The 25,151-nt window shown below is 38.2% G+C and overlaps 1 protein-coding gene across 3 annotated transcripts in view; it reads right to left on the reverse strand.

Annotated features, from left to right (window-relative positions):
- Positions 1-25,151, reverse strand: part of RALBP1 (ralA binding protein 1) — a 32,534-nt gene that overhangs the window by 4,422 nt on the left and 2,961 nt on the right. The window contains exons 1-5 of one of the 3 annotated variants that reach the window (XM_079300294.1): positions 11,381-11,520; positions 4,597-4,691; positions 3,879-4,337; positions 1,743-2,092; positions 165-326 (exon numbers count right to left, since the gene is read on the reverse strand). In XM_079300294.1, coding sequence (XP_079156420.1) covers positions 165-326; positions 1,743-2,092; positions 3,879-4,337; positions 4,597-4,615 — 990 coding nt within the window. In that variant the 5' untranslated portion in view covers positions 4,616-4,691; positions 11,381-11,520. Of the gene's footprint in view, positions 1-164; positions 327-1,742; positions 2,093-3,878; positions 4,338-4,596; positions 4,692-4,913; positions 5,056-11,380; positions 11,675-25,151 lie in introns of those variants that run through there. The other 2 variants (XM_079300293.1, XM_079300292.1) reach the window with 2 other exon arrangements.

A 25,151-nucleotide genomic window follows, 5' to 3' on the forward strand; every position in this document is an offset into this window, starting at 1 on the left:
CACATGAAAAAGGAAAGGAAATCATCAAGCTCTTCCCAGTGGTCTCCACTGATATGATATTGTGATGGAATTAAAGAGTATGTTACAAACTTAGGAGAATTTTCTACTGAATGTATAAAAGCCAGGGCAAAGATAAACAGAAAAACACTCAAGTAATTGCCAACCTGTCGCCTGATTTCTTCTTTGATGCTCTCTTGTGTTTCTGGAAGTGCTGGCATTGTTGCCATATTTGACCAGCGAAGAGGTTTTGTCACCTGCTTGAGGGTCACATTTCCAAAGAACTCTTGAACGTGTGTAAAAAACACATACAGGACACGGTTGCTGATCTGCAAAGGACAGACAGGATGTTGGTTAGGATGATTTATTCACGTCATCTTTATCTACAAAGCACAGTGTCCTCCAGAAACAGCAGCCTTTAGTAAACCTTTCTGTGAGCCACAGACATGTCACTGTATCTTTAGAGATTAAAATCTAGATTGAAAATTGCCTTTACTTTCAACAATGCAGTGCTGGCCTCAAGAGGTCACTTCACTGTTTCTCTTACCTGTGCATCTGAGGCATTTTCAGACTAAACTCAGCATCTTCACATCTCTTAACCTGCCAGAATTATTTCTATCACTGGTAGACATAGAAATACTTTAAATCTCTTTGTACTCAGGTAAAGGCAGTTAGTAAGAAGGAACATCAACCCTACTGTATTATACCTGGTGACTGGCTACACTTTGTCTCTCTTCCCCCAACCTTTAAGTATTCTCTATAGCTTCTCTCTCAGATGACCTAATATAGCAGAAAAAAGTAGTATGAAAGCATCTTTCACTATATTCCCTGTTTTAACCTGAGACAGAAGCAAGCATATTTATTTTGATATTTTATCTTTCATTAAAATTTTAAAAATTATCCTGAAACAAATATTAGAGTTCTGTCACTAGCTGCACTTCAATTGTTAAGATCTAGTTACCAACAAAATGTGATTTGGCCTGCATTGTTTTACCCTAATTGTTATTTCTTTTCCTAGCTAGAGAGGTGTCTGGCACAGCAAAAGATCCAGGAATAACACCTGGCCCTTTTGCTACTGGGGTTCCACCTGGACCCTTAATTACAAAGTCAGGCTTTTCTTACTTGTGGGGTTTGTTCTAAAAGACCCACACCCAATAATGCCATGTTTTCATCATGCACAGGACTAATTCTGAGCTGTATTTAATTAAATATTTCCAATATGTCTATTAAGGAATCGAGCAATCCAGAAACCACAAAACCTTACTGGAAAACCAAGCCAGTTTTTATTCCTCAGCCATTTGGCTGCAGACAACAAAGCCATTTTACTTAAGTCACTACTGCACCAGGAAGATCTGTGTGCAGGACAGGGTTCATTAGCTTGATATTAAAATTAAGCAACAATATTTTCACTAAACTATCACTGAATCAAAACCCCACAGAAACTGTGTATCTGCATGAATTATTGAAGAAATTCAACATTAAATGACTTCTCCTCATGACAGAATTGAAAGGTAGCAGTCTTTGTAACACTCTGATGATAACCCAAATATCAGACCCACAGTATGCAAGCCCACATGCAGAAAGTCTTTTGTTCCCCCTTTGCTAGCATTTTGGGTTCCTGAGGCATAGAGGAGCTGTAATTTAGCTAAACTGTATCAGAAAATACCCAATTGCCACCTGCAAAAGAATTCCTACAAAGAACTCCTTCTTGGGCTGCTCTAAGCCTTGCAGTGTGGTGCACGTACCTGAACAGTAGGGCTGAGCACTATAGAAATATTCTGGATGTTCATCTTTGTTTCCAGTTCCTTTGCAATAACGTGGTCCATATGCACAATCAGCCAAGAAATCAGGAGATGGTTACACTCTGGCAGCTCTTTCAGCAGCCTCTGGCACTCCTGAACTTTCTCAGCTTCTGTGCTCTTTCCACAAGCATCTTCAAAGCGGGGCATGAGCTCTTTGGTAAGCAGATTTTCGGGCAGTTCCCGCAGGTACTGTTTGAGCAAGCTGGCCACTGTATTGGGCTCATATTCTTCTAGGTTTGGAGATTCTTCGCGATCATAGGCTGCCTTCAGCTCATCAACTTTTGATTTAATTCCTTAAAATAGTTAGATCAAGATTTAAGAGAAATTTTGACTGTAAATATCTAACAGTTATAATTAAACTTTTTTTTTTGAGATGCGTTTCACCTCTCCTCACAATTGAACATAATTGAGAAATACCTTTTAAAATTTATCCACATGTAACAAAGTGAAAATTGTGACTCAAAATTAGATGACCACTGGTTCTAAAAGCACTGACTATTCAATCCTATGAAGCAAAACCAAAGCACTGACAGAGCTCTGAATCAGAACCAGTGCCAGCATTCCTTGTCATCAGGGAACATAAAACAGGGTGAGGAAAGATTGGGAAACTCAAGATCAATTGTATATTTGCATTAAGTTTCTTTCTGTCTGTTCAATTATCCATCCTTAAGCCAGGCAGCAAATATTATTTTTGTTGAGATGCTGGGCAACAGCTCTACCTATAACAGCTTTCCTCTGTCAAAACAAACTCCATACTTTTTAGTTTCCAAATTTCCAGCTGGCTCTCCTCAGTGGAGGAATCTCACACAGGATCATTGATTTGAGGCACCACATGAATAAAAGTGTGTTCACATGATTATTTAACCCAGCCAAGATTTTCTACAAGGTATTTGTATAAACTTAGTGACGTTCCAATCTTCCTAAGCTTGGGGAAATTTTATTCTTGCAGCTCAAACACCCACACTTGGGTTACACCAACTTGGTGCACCACCCTGGCTTGGCTCATACTCAATAAGCACAACTGGGCACACTCAGCCCCTGGAAAATGCCAGGAAAACATGCTCAGTTTCATGGCCAAAATGAGCCATCACAACAGCTGCAGGCTGCTGAGGCACGGCAATGCTCTCTCTGAGCTCCCAATTTAAACAATCCTACACACACAAGAGGGAGCTGTTGCACTGGACAACACCTTCAAAGGGCACAGCAGAAATTAAGGAAAACACACCTGTGAAAACTTCCAACACATTGTGTGTAAAAAAACAAGCAACCAAAATGTTTCACTAGGCAGGACTAAGCAACTGTTTAAGGTGCTGCAGTATTTCTGTGTGCCTGCCAAACACCATGCAGACGGACAGCTAATGAAGCCTTTAGAATATTTCATTACTGGTTTACAGTGCTGGGTAACTTGATTCAAAATGCTTTTCCTGAAATTCCTTTCCTTGCTTGCTCTTGTCCCCTCCAATGTACCCACAGATGTACTTACAAGAGCTGCATTTCTGGTGCAGCTCACAAATAAAGGTGCTGTTTTGTCTAACGTGACTAAAACAGAGGTTTCACTTATGTAAGCTGGTGTTACACAACTACCACAGCTAATTAGCTGCTCTTGCTAAGCTTAAACAGTGAAGCTTGCATTTTCTGCTTATTAGCAAACTTGTTGAAACAAAAGATGTTTTCAAGAAAAAATATACAATGGGAGTGACTGGGAAAAGCAACTTAGTGGGAAGCACAACAATAAAATAGTTATAGCTTATCTTTGCTTTTGCAATCAGCTACCATTGTATTTCTAAAGCACAAGAAAAATAATGTAAGTTGTCCATACTAACACGTTTTATTCATTGCCACCATCCCATGACAAAAGACCAAAAGAGGTGTCTTTTTACTGCCAATAAGCAGTACCATCACATTACCAATTTTTTCTGGTACTTCAAACCTACAAGTTGACTTAACTTTGGCTACCTGATTATTTTTTGGATAATTAATGGAGCTATAAACACTGTATCTAGATGTTGGAAGTGATAAAATAGTAACAAAATTGCAAGTAAGCCCTTAGGAACCTGCATGTCAGTGTGCTCAGAGTACCTGAAACTCTGTAGATGCCTTCACATTTCATGCCATACTTCTCTACGTAATCTATACATTCACGGAAAACGGCTGGCAGGCGGATGCCGTCGTACATCATGGTCCTGTCTACTGCATCAGACAAAGGAATGCCAAACACGGGTCTGTGACTTGGAACATCCACTTGAGGTATCTCTGTCTCTTGAATTGGCTTTTTCTTTTTCTTCTTCTCTTTCCACTGTTTTACAACATCTGCTGCAGTTAAGTCTTTTGACTTTTTCTCTTTGTGTTTGTCTTCCTTATGTTTCTCTTCCTTGTGTTTTTCATCTTTGGGCTTCTCTTTTATTTTAAAATCCTTCTCCTTCTTTTTGGAAAAGCTGGGTTTCTTGAAGACATGTATTCCCTTGGACCGCTTCAACTTGGAAGGGCTTTCCGCCTCATCACCGGAACTGTCCTCTTGAAACGCAGCGTAACCTTCCGCTGTTGGGCAAAGCAGGACAAGGGAAGGGGACAGCTGTGAGTCTGTTCACTTTCCAGACAGCAACAAGAGGTTGCACGTAAGGAGGAGAGGGAAGAAGAAACATGAATTAGAAAATACTTCCCATTTGACTCCTCAGAAGGTTTTCTTTAGTTGTTACACACTTGAGTGGTCGAGGATTACATCAAGTTGTGCAATTATATCAAAGATAAGCCACAGAGCTCCTGAACGATCTAAACAATGAATACTTTATATACTTACTCATAATGGCAATGTCCATCTTATGGGCTAGATTCCCATCTAATAGTCAAGGAAATGCAAAATAAAAACAACTGTCTGGCAACTTCTCTATGTTCCTGTAATCAACAGTATAAGAGTTGCTGTTAAGGATCATCTACTGCATACACAGAAGTCTAACAAACTTCAATTAACAAAACTAAACTCCAGCCACTTAAAGCCCCAATCTTTTTCCAGAATATTATGAATTTAAAGACAAGTATGAAGTTAATAAAGTTTCAGCCTCAAATAAAATACAAAAACCCGCCCCCAACCAAAACCAAAGAAGCACTAGCACTTACTTTTCACTAGATGAAAAACAAAATTCCTGTAACACTAGAACAATACCTGCCCATGAAAGTGCAGATCTGCCTTAAAAAGCTCATGGGAGAGATTCAAACAAGTCCCTGGGCTGAGCACACCATTCCAGCAGCAAAAGTCCAAGTGCCGTCTAAAACATGCATCAGGTGCTTTTAAGTCACTACGCCTCTGCAGCTGGCCCTGCCTCACCTTCAGGCAAGAACACAAAAGTCTTTAAAGGTGGATTACAAAAAAAACCCCAACAAACACACCAACAAAAAAAACCAACCCCCAAACAAACCCAGCAACATGCAATCCAACACAACTTTCAAGTCCACTAATTTTAATTTTGCATACACAGTACCCCATATAAGAAAAGTAAGCCCGAAACCTGGTCAACAAAGGCAACATTTGACACACCACCTGTGCCAGCCAGGTTCCCCAAGGCAGTGGGCAGCAAGCCCCCATTCCAGAGACCCTTGGAAGCTCTTCCACTACCTACAGGCAGAGCCTCTGCTCGAGTGAGGCAGCACCGACAGCCAAGTGCTTTTGCTGCCTGAATAGTTTAGGGTAGAGGAAAATTACCCCCTTATCTAAGATGTGAGCACATCATGCAAGAGACTACAGGCTATAATTTTTTCCAAGTGAAATATCTGCAGAATAACCAGGGGGCATTCAGTCTTTCATCCTTCCAATTCCAAACTATAGCAGACTGCAGAATTTCTCAGCATTATTTCAGCATATAAAAGAATGTCTATTTTGAAGTCTCCTTGACTGCTCTGTAGAAGATAGCTTGTAATAGTCAAACAAATATAAGACATTTATTAAAGCATGGAACTACTATGAAATAATTAAATTGTTGGATCAGCTCAGTCTTTGCAGCTGATAGTCTTCCTAGGACTGCCAAACACACACTTTCCTAGAAGACTGAAAAAGACTGTAGAATTGTTCCTGTCCATGTAGATTTTAACACAAAAATGCAAACAGCAGGAGGACAACCAACAGCCAGGTCATCTCCTCCTTGCTTACTGGCTATGTCATTTACTGGTTTTTGTAAACAAAACCCAGAAATGGATAAGGATTCAAACCTCACTCTGGTACAGAAACAATGCAGATCAACCAGCTACAGGACAAAGCAGGAGCACACATCTTCACTGTATTTTATGAGAATGAGATGGGGCTGGCAACAAGGTTCAAGATGAACTTCAGAGATGTAATTTGCAAACAGAAAGCCAGATGCTCCCAGAACAATCTGCCCTCAGTCTTTCCTCTTGGGTAGCTGTGACAGCTCCCAGTCACACAGCGTGGGGTTCCCATGTGCACATCAGGACGTGTCAGCACTGGGACCCAAGCTGGGAGGTCGGTGCCACCGCTGCTCACATGTCCCAACACTCCACACTGCAACACAAGCCCCAGTGCCTTCCTAAATCCGTGCTAATGTAACACCAGCAAGAGAACATTACTGAAACTGGTATTTCTTGAATTCACGAGAAGACATGAAGGAGCAAATTAAATACGAATCCAGCCTTTTAAAATTTGTCTCAGTTACATAAGTCAACAAAGTTTAGAAATATATACTAATACAGATTCACGCAGAATATCCACCCATACCAAGAGGGGGTTTGCATGTCTCTCAAGAACAGCCCAATTCTCTTTACTATACTTTTGTTTATAAAATTGATGTATCCCTTTCATCAGTGATACAATATATTGAAATATAAACAACCTAAATTTATACAGAAGAAAAATGACCAAAAGTGCTTGACAAATCAGGTAGTTTTAAATATGGAAAGAATATTACCAAGAGTACAGTAAACTGGCATTTCTGTTCACTGTTTCCTCAAGACTTCCAATACTAACAGTCCCCATTTTCCCATTACTCTACGTCACTGACATTTTCCTCCATCTATGACAACACTACTAATGTAATAAATACTCCAGTTTCACCAGCATAATGACACAGCATAATCTGCCAGTTCCTTTTGTTAGACCTTCCTTCCATAAGCATGCTTTCATTGCAGTTATTTTAAATATAGTGCTTCAGGTATAGCCCTAATCTTAGTGAGAATTATGAAAAACCCTCTAAAAAAGTCCAGTGTTACTCTGGAAAAATCTAGTATACAGGATTATAATCTTTGTCATGCAGTGAGTCCACTGTTGCTATCAATCTGCATACTTGGAAATATTTCTCCTGTGTTCTCACAACAAAGCACTAAAATCATGCTATTAGTATTTATTAACTCCATGGGTAGCATTATTCAGAACTGCCACTTATCAAATCTACTGCAAGAGACATTTTGTCCATTGGGTCTTTGATGGATTTTTAAGCAATTTATAACTCTACAGCTGATTTGGCTCCCCAGGGAAATCTGCAGCATCTGTAATTAATTCACTGAAAGAAAACATGGATGGCTTTTACATATGAAAGAATTAGTAGGTCAAATATGACTGAAGTGCAATGCAAGCATTAGTTACCTGATGTCAGTTTTTCAGAGGATTGTCATCAGATTGTAAAGCATTTCTAAGTAAAATAAGACAAACAAATGCACAATGAAACCTTGATAGATGGCTTCTACTTCCTCTCCTTGCCCACAAGATGCATTTTTATTATCAACAGAAACTTCCACCTTACAGACACTATCAACACGCACTGTCCAACTTTCAATGAGATCAGTTTGTCTTTAATATTCACTTGACTCACTGATGTCAGCACAGCACTCGCAAACAAATTCTGCTTTCAGATTACTCTACAGCACAGTGCCAGCAGAGCAAATGAAGCAGAAAGAAGAAATTCGTCTCACTTTATTTTGAGTTAAAATAATCACTGACATTGAAAGGCAGACTTTTAAAGTATCTGCAAATGGTGCTTTACTAGATAAACACACAGTGGTATATAGAGATACACAGTGATTTGTCAGCAGAACAGGATATAGCAACACACTCTTTATCCCAATGATAAACCCTGATAGGAAAAGCCTTTAACCTTTATCAGGTGTAGAAAATTCTAATAACTTCTTAGTCTGTAGATCTGAAAACTGTATTCAGAGCTTCTCCACACACCAGACAGTAAAATAATGTTTTGTTTGCAATAGCAGTGGTTTGGTTTCAGTCCTCATCTACATTCCAAAGGAACATACTGGATCCCCTGTGCAATACACTGAGGATCTGGTCTTCAAAAATATTTCCTGAAATTTCAAAGAGTTCATACCAATGTTCCTATTAACCTTCCTTGTGATAGCTTAGTAAAATTCAACCAATTCTCCATTTTCCTGAGAATTGTACAAAGAAACCCAAGATTCTTGTAAACAAAAAAAATCCTAGCTGCATATTGAACCCATCCTGCCCACCAGCATCAATCTCAGAAGTAAAATGAATAAGCAGAGTAAGATCTACTACATACAGACTCTTTATCTACAGAAATTCTAATGGGTAGAGGAGTTTCTTCAGAAGTACTTTATCATCACATTTTTCTTCTGCAAGGAACTGCGTATTTTATGGCTTTATCAACAGGTGATTAGAGGCAGGTGGTTAAACATTTTCAAACATCAATTACAGTGGTTGCTGTCTCAGATAATCCATTACTGCTTAACACAGATCCATTTTTGTTCTCCTGCTGCCACAGGACAAGTTCTGTTTGAGTCAGGGAACAGATGTAATTTAAAACTATGCCAGTAAAAAGAAAATTCCTTTTAATCCCTAGTAAATCCCCTAATCTAACTCACTCTACAGCCAACCAACACCCAGTCTGTCACAGAAAAGGGGAGAAATTAGTGCCTGAAACATTTTTCCAGTAGCTGATATTCCACATAAAAAACAATATTCCATGGAATTTTCTATTAGCTCCAAACCATTTTTAGAACTTTCCCCCAGAATAATTGCTGTGTATTATGAGATTACTGACACTAACCTAAAAAAAAATCAAATTGTTAAATAACTATATCTATATAAAAATATAGAAAAGGGTATTTTGCTAGCATACAAAAATGTTTTTTTGATATAGGTAATAATAATGAAGTGCTTTGCAGAAATGATTTACCTGAAGAACCAAACTGAGTAATTTTGGGATTTTTATCCTTCCCTTCCCTGCTGCTCTTCAAGTACTTCTGAAGTTACATTTAGAGAATTATCAAAATAGCTCAAGATTTTTGTGGGATTTAATTTAGATACAGTTTTAGGTGTTAGAATGACCTTGTCATTAATTCACTAATATTGCAAGTTCACCAAACACTCACTCTATCATAATGTAATGTTAAAATGGTGTCTCTTTTTTTGACTGACATGTTTGGTTATATTTGTTTATACTTCAAACTGCATGATCATAGCAAGTGGTGCACTGTTCAAATCCAAAGCAGGTAGCCAGAAAAAATGAAAAGAAACAATCTGAAGACATAAAACAGAATTGAAGAGACAAAATAAAACGAAGAATCAAAAGGATGGGAGGAATAACAAAGGCCAACTCTGAAAGGAAAACTCTTTTAAAATCAACCATGATAAGCAAGTGTACAGAACACCTGCAATTTAGACAGGTAAAATGTCTGTTGAGGGTATATTTACAATATTGATTATTTTTGGAGTGTATGAGATGTACTGAAAGCTTGGTATATAACTTACTCTTCTATCTGACTGTCAGTTATATGACAGACATGTATTAGGGCCAAAAAATGATGAATGCTTTTTACTGTAGCACTGCAAGAGATTAGTTTCTTCTTCCCATGTTTTGCATTTTTGTGTTCTTTAAGGATTTTTTCATACCTTCAAAGTTTCTTTTAAGAAACAGAAATTGCTTTACATCAGCTATAAAATGTGTTGCAATCTCTTGTGTGAAAAAACAGAAGCAGTGCCAGTGTGCACAGGATTGGCTGAAGTAGCATTTTTCCTCCTAAACAACAGCCTTCAGCGACACTATCACCACGAGACATCCTGAATTCCATACATAGAAATCCACACTATGCAAAATGTTGGCACCTACCAGTTCCAGATTTAAAGCTGTGCAATGCAGAGCTCTAACAGAAAGCTAAAAAAGTCACTACTGATGGCCTGAATTTAGACCTACCCAATCAATACCAAATTTTCATTGCCAATCCAGCAATCTGTATTAGGTCAATGTTGTTTACATTATAGAAAATCACTACGGAATCACTTTTCCTAAAACCAACAGTTGAAATATCTTCAGGTTTTAACTTGAGGATGCATTTTTGAGTTAGTATTCTTTAGGCACACTGTTTTTAGTTAAAATAGCAATAGTCCTTCTTAACTGTGGTAGAAACAATTCTTGCATTCCAGGAAACTGCTTTGATTAAAAGCAGTGCAGCGACAGCAGATTCTTAAGGAGTCATTATTTAAATATGTGCATGCATATTACAAATAGTCACCACATTAATTCTAACAGAATGTGTGCTGTCTCACTGTTTCTGATCTTCCAAATTCCACATATAAGAAGCAGCAGGATATGCTGGCATTTTGAAATTTTGCTAGAACAAATGTCACTTACAATGTACTAGCACTGTGATATTGGGCTGTGATATTTAGGTTTCAGAGACCTGGACAGGAAAGGTCTTTCTGGCACTGAGAGTGCTCAGTGCTAGCCTAGTATTTCCAAGTGCTTTGCTCTTTCAGAACATATAAAAAACTTTCTTGAATAAAAACTACTACATGCTTCAAAAATCTTCTGCAGAAATGTAAAGGTGGAAAGTAATAGTTCTGTTATTTTGGAGGAGAGGTAGGTTTTTTTAAATGAAATTCCCACTCCAGACACTGTTACACTGACAAAGGATTCTATAGTCAAAGCTTTACTTTCTTCTAACCTGTGCTCTGTGAGTTCTGGAAAATTCAGATCTCAGTGTTGGTTTGCACATTTTTGACCTCTGCAATAATACTTTGGCACTGCTGGAGGAAAATGCATGATCGGACTAAACTGAGAAGCTAGAGAAAAAAGGGGACAGAGATTTTGACTGATTGAATAATGGTGCAGTGTGCACAGGAAAACTTGGGATGGTACACAAAAGCAAACACTGAATAAGGGAGACACATGGGAAAAGGGCTACAGTTGTTGAAACTGCTTCTTCCAAATGCACAAATGTACAATTCAGATCAGACATACAGTTTTATTCTAGCTAGCATCTCAGCTAGGATTAAAAATGGATGTATTTGGAAACACATTTGAAAACCTCCACTTTGAATGTGAAGAAGAACCCGATGCCAGGATTTACCAATGCATCATGAACGATTTTGGATAAATGTGTTTATTAATAATTCTGGGCACATGCTTGGCACTGTACCTGTACAACAAAAGAAAGTTAAGGTGTGGAGTTTTTTTGCAGAAGCAACAGGTGTGGCACAAAGTCTGTTTGTAGCAAGTTATGGAAACAAATTTAAAAGAACCCACTGGGAATACTTAGCAATTTTGAGAGAGAAAAAAAGGAAAGAGAACTTGAAAGCGTTGAATTAAAAAGACAAGTTGTCTACTCACTTCTTTTTTCTTTTTTCTTAAATTTTCCTTTCTTCTTCCCATGCTCCTTTTCATCATCAGATACTATATCTGGAGGCTCATGTAAGCTGTCGTGAGGTGGTGAAGGCTCACCGGTGCGGTACAATCCCGGGAATTTTGTAGGACTGATTTCTTCAGAACTGGGAGTACGAGCAAGTCCCCCACTGTGTTCTACCCGACGGTGTTCACTGGGGCTGCTCGTGGGAGGCAGGAAGCACTCGGTCATTCTGACACCTGGATATCAAAGTGAAATCTTCTGCTACCTGTCCATCACACCTGCATCAGAAGAAAACAAAAAGAAAACCCACACAATTTTAAGCATTGGGTTTCAGAACACTTTGTTTAGAGCTCTACCCTGAAATCATAAACAGCAATACTTTCAACAATGAGAGTTCCAATTTCTGTCAAGACACAGTAACATAACATCGCGTCTTAAGCTCAGTGTTTGCAGGATTTGTTCATTAACTCTTGAGTCATATTAACATGAGATGTGCCATTTTAGCTATTTCTACTTTATGATACATAAAACATGTATATAAAGTATCTGAAAATTTTAGCTGTTGAAATAATTCTTACAAAATTCATAGGCAGCTTGCATATACTGATTGGTAGTATTTACTACAAATTAGTTTTGCCAACTTTAATTTTTTTTGGCATCAAATAGATTTGCCTGGAAGCTTAGAGTGTTTGTGGGCTCTGCCCTTAAGGCAAAGATCATTTTCTTCTTTCCCAAGCATATTTTATAGATGCAAATAAGAACTTGCCTAGCCTGTTGCAATAAGAAGGAAAAATAAAATAAATACAGCTAAAGCAAATCCATCTTTTAATTATGCTACTGCAAATTAAAGAAGGTAAAATAATAATGATTGTGCTTTTCTGGTATACAACAATTTCCCCTTTGAAGAGGCTGTATCAGGTCATCTGCACCCAGATGCTGGTACATTGTTTGCTTGGGTGTTATGGCCAAATAAAAACTTATACAAAAATTGCTAAAGGAAGCCAATGCATAAATTCTCAGCAGTGGAACTCGCAAGTAAAAAGCTCTTCCTAGCACAAATACATTCCAGAAATTCCACAGAATGGATATGCTGTATGGGACACCACACCTCCAGAGTCCACTTGGCTGGATTTGGTCCCTTGTGTCTAAATGGTCACAAAGGATACATTCCACAACACTTTTCAGCAGTATCACTCAACTCCTGGGTTTTTATTTACAGACTGGTAACATACAGAAAAAATATGACATGATATTTTATTCTACCCAGTTAATAATTATAGATGAACTAAGTGGGTTTTGGGGAGGGTGGTTTCTTCACTTTTTCGGGGGTTGGAATTTTAATTTTTTTTAAAAATATTTTTAATTCTCATCCTTCAACTCACTGTATGCAGATCAGAGTGAAATTTTAGAGTATGTATGCAACAGTATCTCCCTACAGGAGATCACTCACAGTCTTTATGGAAATTACCAGTTACTCAGATCAGAATTTGAATAGGACACAGTAAGACGTAGAATTATGATGAGAAAATATTCATGAAATCTTTATTTAATACTGTTCATTCCTTATTCTGACCAAAGCAGAGTCACTGGCTAAAAATTAAAACAATAGGGTATATTTGCAAATGTAACAAATTAAGACTAGACTTACGTTTCTTATTTTTTAATTTTACAACTTCAAGAAAGCATTACTTTCCTATATGTATCATTTCCTAGTCCTTTAAATAAGGGAGAAATTCTATGATGTTCAAATTACATCAAGACTTATCAGCATAAGAGAGCTTTTAAGCCTACTAAAAAACCTCTTCCACTTTTGCTAATGGATGTTAATGTTCTACTGCCAGATAAATCTTTACATTTCCTCTAGCTTTTACCATTTTTTTCTGACAGCAGTAAAAGGCAAGACTGAAAGAATCATGGACCTTCTAGGCATTTTGAGAAGGAATATTTCTATCAGACTTGCTCTTCTGCCAATTTCTCCCTCTCAGACTTTTTCTTCCCAGCCTGTAACTGCTTCAGTCCTGCTTCTCTTCTGCAGCAGGTCCCTTCCCTCAAACTGCTTCTCTTCACCTGTGCAGTTCCCATTTGTCAGATTCAATAACTCACTGCTGCCACATAAGGAAGGCCACACTACTCCCCCCATTAACTCTCCTCTGCCTCCAATTACAGCAGTTTGCTCTTTTTGAGATGATTCAAGCTGCTAGCTGCTCCAACAGGCTTCTGCTGCTGAGCTGGCTTGTGGAAGAGCTCAACAAGCACTAACAATGAAAAGCAGAGAAGTGGCAGAACCACGATGACAGGAGTGCAACCTCTCTGGGCACCTCTGTTCTGTCATACCACACACACAGCCTCATCTCCTCAGATTTTAATTATTTCTTAGTGTTTATAACTTCAAGCTTTGATTCCTTTACCACCCAGTGTCGGTGCTCCCATAGCTCCTGCCGTGACTTACTACTCTGTTTTAAGCTCAGTGGCCCATTTTCCCCTCATCTTGTTTTTTATTTGGGTAGTTCCTACTTTCCTGCTGCACACCACTTTCTTGCAGACAAAGTTCTCCCTCTTCTACCTCTGTTTCTTCTATCTGATTAGTTACTAGTTCCCATTTCTTCCTGAATGTTCTCTGCTGCTGTTTTTTGTTACCTCATGATTATCTACCTCATCTTTTCACCTTGTCCCCATTTGTCCCACTGGCTCTCAGTCTCTCCCCAGTATCACAAGAAGTTCCTTCTTACCTCACTGCCAACAGCAGGCTCCTTCACTCCCACCACTTCTCGTTCACTTGACATTTGACTCTTCTTCCACAGGAGCCACAAATGCTGTTACATGACAGCATCAGAGCTTCTCACAGTTCAAGCACCTGCTTTGATCTAGCTACTTTTTTCAGTATTCCCAAAATGGAGTTTTTCTTGAACCATCTTCCTGCTCACCATTGAGTCAAGCCTTCAGAAAAACTGAATGTCAAATAGAAGCCTTCACTGAACATGGGCAGAATTGTGACCTTTCCTCTATCTCCCAAGGAAAGACTATAAGAGATTTTTATATGAAATTTCTTTATAAGAGATTTTAAACATAGAAAGAATGTACATCATTATCACAAAATCTCCTAGCCACCATGCCATCATCACCTTTCTAGACCATAGACTAAGCACAGGAAAGTGGGCTGGGGAAAGAAAGGAAGATGCCTGCACAGGCAAAATAATGCAGTTTTTCAAGCCTCATTTTTTAAAATAACTGAACTCTTTCCTAAAAAATTCAGTCTGAGCTACATATTGAATAAATAAAGAAAAACTATAGAAAAGGGAAGACAGAGAGACATGACAGCCAGCTTTAATGGACCTCACTTTCAACAGTGTATCATCTAAGTGGGCACAGACACATTAAAGAGAGGCACAGTCTGAAAGACCAAATTCACAGGTCTTTCATTCAGTACAGAAGGCTCCATTATTTCTGTTTTGCACTGAGTCTGTACTGTGACTTTGTGCCTTGGAAATAATTGCAACAGCAAAAGCAAATTAGAGCAGGTGATTGCATGCACAGATGGTATTTTGTAAAGCTTCAGGGTGGAATGAAGGATGTGGAATTTTTCTGCAACAAGTATTATGCAAGACCACATCTGAAGCACAGTGGGTGTCCCCTGGTCATTCCATCTGGCCACAAACAGACACCTTCTGAATACCTGGGTGTTACACTCAAAACAGCCCCAAGAAGTCACTAATCAAAGGATGGAGGCAGAGTGAGGACACTCACTCAGCTACCAGTACCTGCTCTATCACAATTATCCAAAAGCAAGACAGAGAGCACAGCAGTACCTCACTCACCATCACAGACTTTCAGCCCAAAAGATCTGGACATGCGTGAAGGGCCCTGACACTTGCAGAAATGAGGCACATCATTTTTGGACAAAAAATATCCTAGTAACAAACACAGCTCCATTTTGGATAGTAATGAACTATAAGAAGAAAAAATAAAAGCTATGACTTGTGGGCTAAGTATGTCAAAACACTTCAGTGGCACTCACTCATATAACTGTTAAGAATTTTGAATAAGATGAGAAGATTGAGTTAGAATTTATTTACCAAGACTATACAAGGTCTGTGTCACATCTAAGTTCCGTATCTATTGCATTTTTTACAACACATTGAGAAGCTTAATACAGATTACTCTTTTCATTTGAATACTTATTAGATGGACTCTGATGTAATTTTGAATTTGACTGCATGGCAGCATTTCAGTCTGTTTCATTTAATAACCAGTGGCCAGGTACAAAATCAGTGCCCTTTCCTTTCTTAATAAGGCAACACAGCCATGAAAGGAGAAGGAATAGGGAAGTACTTCATGTAGACAGGCAAAGCAAGTTTAAAATTTCACAAGTCACAAGTAATCACACAAACACAGCATTAAGTAACTCCCCTGTGAGTCACACACTTCATAACTGGCAAAAATTAAAGCCTCAAGAACGGACTTCACAGAATCTTTTTGATAAAAAGAATAAAATATAAAATGTTTAGTGGAATTCAGCTCCTAAACATCAGATTACTTTACAAGATATGTGATGCCATGAGAATGCTGGAAAAGTCATTTCAAAAGGAGGATGTACAGTTGAAGTCACATTGGACCAAGCTGTACATTTTTCAAATAATCAAATCACCAGCATCAAATCACCTGTAAAAGCAACAAAACCAGTTTTGGTGTGGTTTCTTATTTACCTGTACATGGATAAAGTCTGCCAGTTACAGCACCATCTAAAGCATTTCAAGTTCTGCTCTGAGAGTCCATTCCAGCTCAGAAGTGATATACAAACAGACAAAACTATTCAGCTCTCAACAATCAGTGACCTACAGACCACATCCATACCTGAGTGGGCTCTTGGAGGAGCCAGCTCACAGTTAGAATATGCAGTTGCATCCAGAATACACCCTATAACTGAGGGTATTTCAGCTCTTCAATAATCTAATCAGTAGGGAGCCAGTCTTAAATAATTAAGTAATACCCCAGACATTTCAGAAAAATCAAAAACAAGGTTTCCAATCTCATTATGACAAAGTCTTGCAATTGCATGAAGATAAAATCTCCAGATACTTGGCAGCACATGCTTTCCAGTTTGGTTCACTTCAGGGAAAACACTATTACAGCCCCATGCCTACAAAATTCTGTAAAGCCCCATCATGATGCAATTCACAGGCTGTTTCCAAGAGACACATTTTGGGAAAAACAAAAATTGGATCCCTGGAAGAGGATGGATGGCTGAATGCTTTGCTCCAGGAAAGAGCACACTGAAAACAGACGGACCAGAACTGCCTAGAAAAAGCCCGTTTCATGGTGCTGCCTTTTGCACTGACTATACCATCACACTTCTGTTTTGCTGTAACATCCCACTTCCCTGGAGAGGCAGACTGTGACCATTTACATCCCACTAACTCTCCAAAGCAAGTAGTCTACAAGAAAAGTCTGAGCACAGATCTTTGTTACAGGGCAACAACCAAAGCCCTATACAGAGGGTACACAAACTATGCCCCACATGTAGCTCATTCCATCCTTCAGGGATATCCCAGCAAGTCCTCCCACCTGTCTTTCCCCATCTGAATCAACTGCCATGGAAGCAATTTCAAAGCAGTGCACTACATTATGATCACAACCAAATATGTAAGAGGCATTCTTGCAAATAACTGTCCAGCTAACAAGCTGTTTAATTGCTCTGCATGGCAGCTTTCTCAAGTAACAAGCAGAAAGCTAAACTCTGCACCACAAGGCAGACACTGCACCCAGAGCAGACTTCTGCAGGAGTATCTTGACTAATCAGCCCCCTGCATTGCAGCTGCTACTGCCCACCTTGAGAAAAAATTCTCATTCTCCAAACTTATTGGCAATGTTCAAACTTCAACTCCCCTGTTCAGGATTCTCTGTTTTTACCCCCAGAAAATCTTGCTCTTAGTTCCCATGGTCTTGTCAGCACAAAGTAATCCAACACCTCCAGTAAGAGTACTCAAGCCCAGTACATGGTTTAGTCACACTCTTCCCCAGGCTCTCTCCATTTGTTTCCTCATTCCCTTTCCTGCAGTCCAGTTCCTCCACAATCAGGACTGCACATCATCTATCTCACAATGTTTTCCTCACCAAGCAGGTGCTCACAACCTGGACCTGTGCAACACCAGTTTCACCATTCCTGTTCTCCACACCCAGTGTCTCATCTAACCTCATCTCTTGGCTGCTCACTGCTTCCCAGGTTTCCCTCACCACCTTCTATTTCTCCCACACTCAGTTCTCATTAAAACTTCTGCAAATTATGGGCCACACATAAGCAAAGCAATCTGGGAGGTCTTCTCCAACCAAATTTAGGTTTTCCCTCTAAATTAAAAGTAGCACTAAAAAGGTTTGCCTGATTACCAAAATACTCATTATTATAGAAAAGAGATTTTTTTTTTTTATTGCTAGCTGAATTCAGAGAAACAGTTTGAAGAATTTGGTTAGTGCTTTTCAAAAAAAATTAAAAAATTAAGTGCCAGCCTCTGAAACAAAACTTTTCAGTCCAAATTAAAATATGGTAGTTTTGGATAAGAGCTGAATTACTGAGTTGAACTGAATATTACAACTGTCTTGCTAACATATTGAACCATCCTATACTTCTTAAAACCACCACATTGTGCAGCATATATAATAGCCACTAATGCTTAGACTGGCCTTGGAATTATTCCTGGTGTGACAATCCTGCCCTCTCTTGTCCACTTCTCCAAATTCTCACTTGTACCAGCACTAATGCTTGTAAAACAGAACAAGAAGTTTTACTGCTTAACAGAAGGCAGGAATATACAACAAAAGGCGAGCAGTTTAGTTTCCTAAAAATCACTATAAACATAGTATCACCTCTGGTTTTGTTTGCCCTCAGGACTGTATATGTTTTTTTACAATTCACATTTTCTGATAAGTCTTTCAAAGAGTTGCCTAGTCCCAAAGGTCTGCAGCAAGTTGTACAACAATTATGATTTAGCAAATTAATATTGATTGCTATATTTTAATCAGTTCCTGGGCTGGATTTATTTAATGATAAATTCCCCGAGCAGAGATTTAAACTACAGCACTGTTCAGTAACACTCCTCTACCTGAATGCAGCCAGCTTGAGCACAGCTGTCAATTCAGTGGAGTCAGGGAAAAAAAACCATCTTAAACCCATGACTGGTTGAGCTGAATGTACTACAAATGCTCTTAAAAAAGCAAGTGCTATTCAGAGTAAAAAATGCAAAATGAAGCAGAAAAAAACCTCAATGGATTCGGCATAAAATATTTTACAGGAGTTTTAAGCATTTCTGCTGTTCTTTCAAGAGCATCTGCAGACTTCCTGTGACAGATCAAACAACAGAGAACAGAATCTAGTTTTCCAGTGAGGCCAGAGATCTGCACACTCAGTTCCAACACCCAGTAAAAAACAACTAAGCCTATAAAAACTCTATTTTTTGGGTTTTGTGGGGTGTTTTTAAGAGTGTCTTAGCCAACACATGCTAGAATACTAGAAATGGCAAGGGTAACAGCAATTACCAGAGACTCTTTGCTTTGGATTTAACAGTGGCAACAAATCTGGGAATGCCCACACACCAGAAATGTGCAGTATAATGCACTGGCCTTTCTGTAACAGCAGTAATTCACTTGGCAAATTCAACAGCAGCAGTGGAGATGTAGTAAGGCATTTTGAGGCTCCTGCCAGCAGTAGACTTAAAGCTCTGTGGAACTCTTGGGATCACACTGAGCTGACATGTGCAGGCAGGTGTCACTGCTGCTGCACCACCATCCTCTTTGTACCTGTGCCAATTACAGCGAAAGCAGGGGAGGTGTGTGCCCCTCTACAAACATCACTTCACTGGTATTTGCTGGTTTGCCCTTCGAGAGCCACCTGCTGCCACCCTCAAACACAGAGTGCCACAGGGACAGAGCCTGGCCACACTCGGGCAACTGCATAAACCTGTTTAACATGGAGAGGGAACAGCAGAGCACGGGTGCTGCTGCAGAGCACAGAAAGCTGCATGCTGAGTCCAGACAGCATGGCTTTTTAACCCAGTATTGAGATACCATCTTTCAGACTGGATATAGAAAAAAAACAATTAGAAGCAACATGCTTCTTTACTGAATTGGGTGAAAGGTGATCATTATTTTATTCATAGAATTTTCAAACAGCATTAACTTTGCAGAAGTCACTTCATAATCCTCTCACTGGGAAATCAGTACAAACAATCCAGTTTACCTTACCAAAAGCAAAGAACATTCAATTCTATGGCCTTATTATTCCCAGAAAAAAGCAATTTCTGAAAGTGTATGAATGATACACAAACCTTTGGGGCTTGAACTGTGAAAATTAACATTCTTATGTCTTACACTGAATTTTTGCCACCATGTATTGAAAACAGATGAAAAGATCTATCAATTATAGGATGTCACTTGAACTGACAACTCTCTAACATAAGAGGAAGCAAAGAAAAGTTTTGCTTGATCTCTTGATAGCGTGATACATGACACAGATGATCAATTTCCATGTATGATTCTTTTCATGTTTAAAACCCTGCATATTCCTGTGCAACAATGGCAAAACATGCTGAGCTTCTAATGAATATTAAGTGGAACTATGGCAGTTGAGATAAAACCCATTTTACCATAACAGCAGAAAGGAAAAGTAAAGACACTTTGATCCAGTAACATTGTTTATATAACAGCTTCTCAGATTATTTTTAGTGATTATTGAATAACTATGTCTATCAGCTGATTATTTGATAACTATGTCTATTTGCATCACCTTTGCTTTTGGTTTAAGAGCCCTGTTTATTATCAAGCTAACATCAATGGCTATTGACCTGGAAATCAGCCTCCACTGGTTGCTTTATTGAGCCCAATTTGAGTAAAATCAAGCACAGACTGGGCTGCACACAAATGTTTTCCCAACTTAACAATAATGGATTGATGTTTAACATTTCTGTGCTCCCAGCACAGCAGTTTTTAGCACAGCCTTATTGTAGATGCAGTTCTACCCACCAAAAGGTTTTTTCTGATGTAGCTTGTTTTATTTCGAGATCTGTTTTGAGACATGCCAACAAAATAATTGTTTTGCTGATCCATGTTATGTCTGCAGCAGGAACCTGCGGGAATAGATGTCAATGTTTTTCAAACTCATGTTATATGAAAAAGAAAATTTTTATTTTTAGCATTGCAAGTTTCTGTACAAGAGTAGGGCTGTACCATCTCTTCTTCCCAGACATATTCCCATTAATGCCAGTGACAACTCATCATCAACACCACACAAAGGACTTAGCCTTTCAGCAAATTTCTGAATTTTTAGGGGTTTTTTTCAGTACCATGTGTAGAGATGCAATTAACAAGTTCTGTTTTCCATGTCTGCCCCAGATTCACTCAATACCCAAGGGGAAAGTCAATTTAAATATTTACAAGCTCAGCAGATTATTAATTATGATTAACGTCACCACCTCCAGGGCTCAGATGTTGCAAAATGTCACGCATGTGAACACAGAAAATATTCACAAATAGGCAAGGTGTGGCACCACCCACCATGGGACAGAATGTTGGTATCTCCAGAGAAAGCAGGAGACTGTTATCCATTAAAATGCCAATTACTGGAACAGCAGCAGGACAAATTCACAGTATTTGTCTTGTCTTCTATGCCAATTTACCTAGTCAAACAGCCTTAGAAACACCAGCCTTCTAGAAAAATGTATAAACATCCTTAGAATTTAAAATTAAATTAATGTATATTTCCTAAAACAGGCTTCATTTAGCTCAGTCTGTAGCATCTACTGCAGCAATTTTCAGCAATCCTACATCTTGAGAATATCACAAAAAATCCCCCACACCTTAAGAAATACACTGATGTTTTCAACTTACTTGCCAAATATAATAAAAATCAATGGAATGATAACACAAATACGACATTAAAAATACTGTATGCTTCACACATGGAAGAAAAGTTTGATATTTAATAGTACAGGACTGAACAAGTTCTGACTGCCATTCCCAAATCTGTTGTGCTGCCTTGTCTAAATGTAAGTCATGCTGCTTTAATTAAAATTAGAGCAGATAGTTTAATGGCAGCCACATCCCTCCCTCAAAAGAAGATAAACTGCCTCCATCAGTCTAAGGCAATTTTAAGAGTGTTGAAATCCTTCCACATAAGTACTAAAACCCATCAAATGGAATTACCGTGTTGAAAAATCCACCAAGAACTGACTGTTCTAATAATTCACACTAACTGCAAACTTCTTTGACATGTTTGTGTATCTTTTAGATGTCTTTGAAGTTTGACTGAAATAACATTAAAAACTTACTTCCTAAAGGATTTATATAGCACAACTTACATAGCATAGCAAAAGAAGCCCATAGAAAACTGCAAACAAATTTGATGATAGATCAAATAAAATATGAAATTGCAGCACAAAATGAGGGACACAGGTAAAACAGATGTGCCTTCTCCACTGCTTTTTGGTGGTGTATACAGGTTCTGGCATATTCAAAGGCACATTTGTGAAAGTCATTGCCAGAAAATTAGTTCTTAATTATCTTTGGCAAGGAAAACACATTTAAATACACATCCTAGTATATCAGTCACAGTAATTTACAGAACCAGGAAAGAACTATACAGGTTCATCACTTCCTCTTTCAGCTGGAAAGATGAAATTCGTTTCCTCTAACAATGATTCAAAACCTGACTGCTTAAAACACATCTGCTCACCAGCGGTACACAGTGCATGAATTTTGGAGAACTGCAACTCCAAATTTCAGGATGAAAAACTTCAGAAGCATGGCCTCTGAAAGATCTTTGCATCTAGAATCTACAAGTGGTCAGCACAAAGAAAACTTAAAGAATTTGTAAAGATTAAAACACCTAAAGAACAAGGAAAGCTAAAAACTGGACTGAAATAATCCAAGGAGTTTCTGGGTAAATCTGTTCAATCACTTGGCATTTTCCCTCCCAAGCTCTAACATTTTTAGTACGTTCAATCGATTAAAAATATCCCATAAAATATGAAAAGCTCTTAAAAGAATGGTATCTCCTTTGAAGCCACCATAATTGAAAGTTTTAAGAGGAAACGATGCTTTTCTTTGAATCCAATTTTTTTAAAAAAATTGAATTTTGGGTTTTGTACAGATTAGCATTACACTTTCATATACAGCATTTGGTTCACAATATTAAAATCTACTGGAGTAGTACAAATACAGTAAAATAGCTGCCAACTTAATTACCTTCTATCAGTAATTATACACTACATTAATACACTCAGTATTAAGTATGCAAAAGCAGTATATTGGATATAGGAAAACAATAACTGAGAATTAAGAACTTCCACAGTGTTCATGGTAGAAAACCACTATTACTACCATGAAATGAGAGAGTTTAATTGCTGGCATGTTTAGCACTAAAATTTACTTTTAGCACTCAATTTAAATCATGCTAATAAAACTCACTGAAAATTTATTTTCACAGCAATATCCAGAAAAATTTTGCACCTGACTGCTGATCCTTGTATTTACAAAACACAACTGGGCAGGCTAGAAATGTTAAACTAGCAACAAGCCTCATTATCAGGGTGAGCTAAATGTTAAATTTCACAAAAGCCATTAAGAGGATAAACATTAAATCATTGCTTCAAACTCATAGGTGTAACTCCTGTTTTCCAAAGTTAGGTATGATTTTAAAGAGAAATAATACCTTTGAAGAATTCTTACTTATTTTTTAATGGGAAAGAGAAGCTGCAATTTTTGTCATTATGATATCTTTTTTTCCACTAGTGTCAAGTTAACAGAACTATCATCATATATTGTGTTTTCAAAAATCCTTCTTTGAGCTCTGGTAATAGAGTTCTATCATCAGTTCCATGAACTCCTTTCTGCCAGATGTCTTGTCCTTTAGTAATAGAAAAAGCCCAGAGATCCTACTAAACTGTGAAACAGGAAGCAAGCTTCATGAGCTGCCTTCACCTAGATAACAGAAACCTGCAAAGGATTCATACTAGAGAGGACAAAAATGTACAAAAAATATATTTTATCTATACATAACTATAGGAATTGACTCAAGAGTTAGTCACTGCTAAGAAATGTACAAAACAAAGAACATGAAACTAAATTTATATTCCTTAAAATAATTTTCAGTTTGGTCCAAACTTGCATTCTGATTTGGAATGTTAAACCTTACCACCCAGCATTCACTCCTCTTTCTTCCTCTCCAGCAACCATCTGGCCCTTCCCACCTCATGCAAACAGCCATCACTCATCCCCAGCTTTTCTTGTGTGCTCCAGAGACCAGAATAGCCAGCCTAAAAAAGCTCTGCTCCTTGTGGGTGAGAAAGAGAATAATGATGGCAGAGTGGATATGAGGAATCTGCTCCTACTGTTTGGCAAGCTGACCCTTCCACTGCACTGAAGGGTTGACCTATTCCTATGAAAAATATAGTGCCCAGCAGCCAAAACAGAGCACCTCTGCACCTTCACACAGGGTCTGCCCCAGTGCTGTGCTCCTGTCAGCTGCTCCTGGCGAGAATCATTAACCATTCCCTGCTGCCTCCAGGGAAGACTGGGTGGAAGCAAGCCAGGGATCACCTACAGGTCATATCACAAATTAATGTGTAACACCAAGGATCATAATCCTTCTTTTACAGAAATTTTCTCTTTGCATCGATTTCACAAGGTCTATATTCCTGCCCATCTTCCTAGCACTTAAAACAAATGGACAGACAACAAGCTATTAACAATTAAGAGCACACCAGCACAGATGAAGTGACTTACATCACATTCTTCAATTATTAGTATTTTATCAGAATAATTGCATTATTTAATTCTACACTGTTTCCTATTTCTGTAGAAAATAATACTGAATTTGCTTATTTAAAATATAACATTTTCTCTACAAATATTTTTAAACTGCCCTAAATATCACATTACTATTAACACACATTAACAATTCACTACATGTTACATTATTACTATTTCAGATCTGGCAAGCATGTTTCCTTTATTATTATAAAATTATATGCTTAGTAAATAATCAGTTGCTATTTTTTAGTCAGGATACTACTCCAAGCTGCTTCTGAAAGAAACTGGGACACCTTAATTATCTGTACTTTTGTTTACTTAGTATCACAGGAACTAGACAAGGAAAAAATACCAAATCATGTTCTCTATTTAAACACATCTTAATTAATAATCAAAGGAAATACTGCTCGTAGGAAATGATTGCTCTAAATGCTGTGATCTCATGGTTTTGAATTTGCAGATTTCAGTCTCTGATGTATATGTGGAATTCATCGTTACCCTGATGTATATGTGGAATTTGTCATTAAATAAGAAAAAGAGATGTTTTCTGAGCTTTTTTAATGCACAACTAATAATAAACAACACCAAGACCCAGTCATACTTTCCAAATATTTTTGGTCAGATGTACCTAATTCAGGTATTAAGTGGAGTTTTTTACCTTATTATCCACTGAAGTCACTGTACCTCGTATTTATAATTTTCACAAATTCTTCCTTACTAGTTTAAAATTGTCACAGCACTTTCCTGATGAAAACTAAATAATTCTTTTCCTAGCACATTATCTGCTAGTAACGGGGCAGAATAAACTAGAAACTCCTTGGACATATTTGAGCCAATTTACTGAATGAGCCAACTTACTGGATTCATCACTCCTTACTTGGGTAATACCATATAAATCCTTAATTCCCAGTAGCTATCCCAAGTAAGCAGCCATTTCCTAGTTTTTACTGCAGCCTAAAG

This window comes from Erithacus rubecula, assembly GCF_903797595.1.
Source record: "Erithacus rubecula genome assembly, chromosome: 3".
NCBI lineage: Eukaryota > Metazoa > Chordata > Aves > Passeriformes > Muscicapidae > Erithacus > Erithacus rubecula.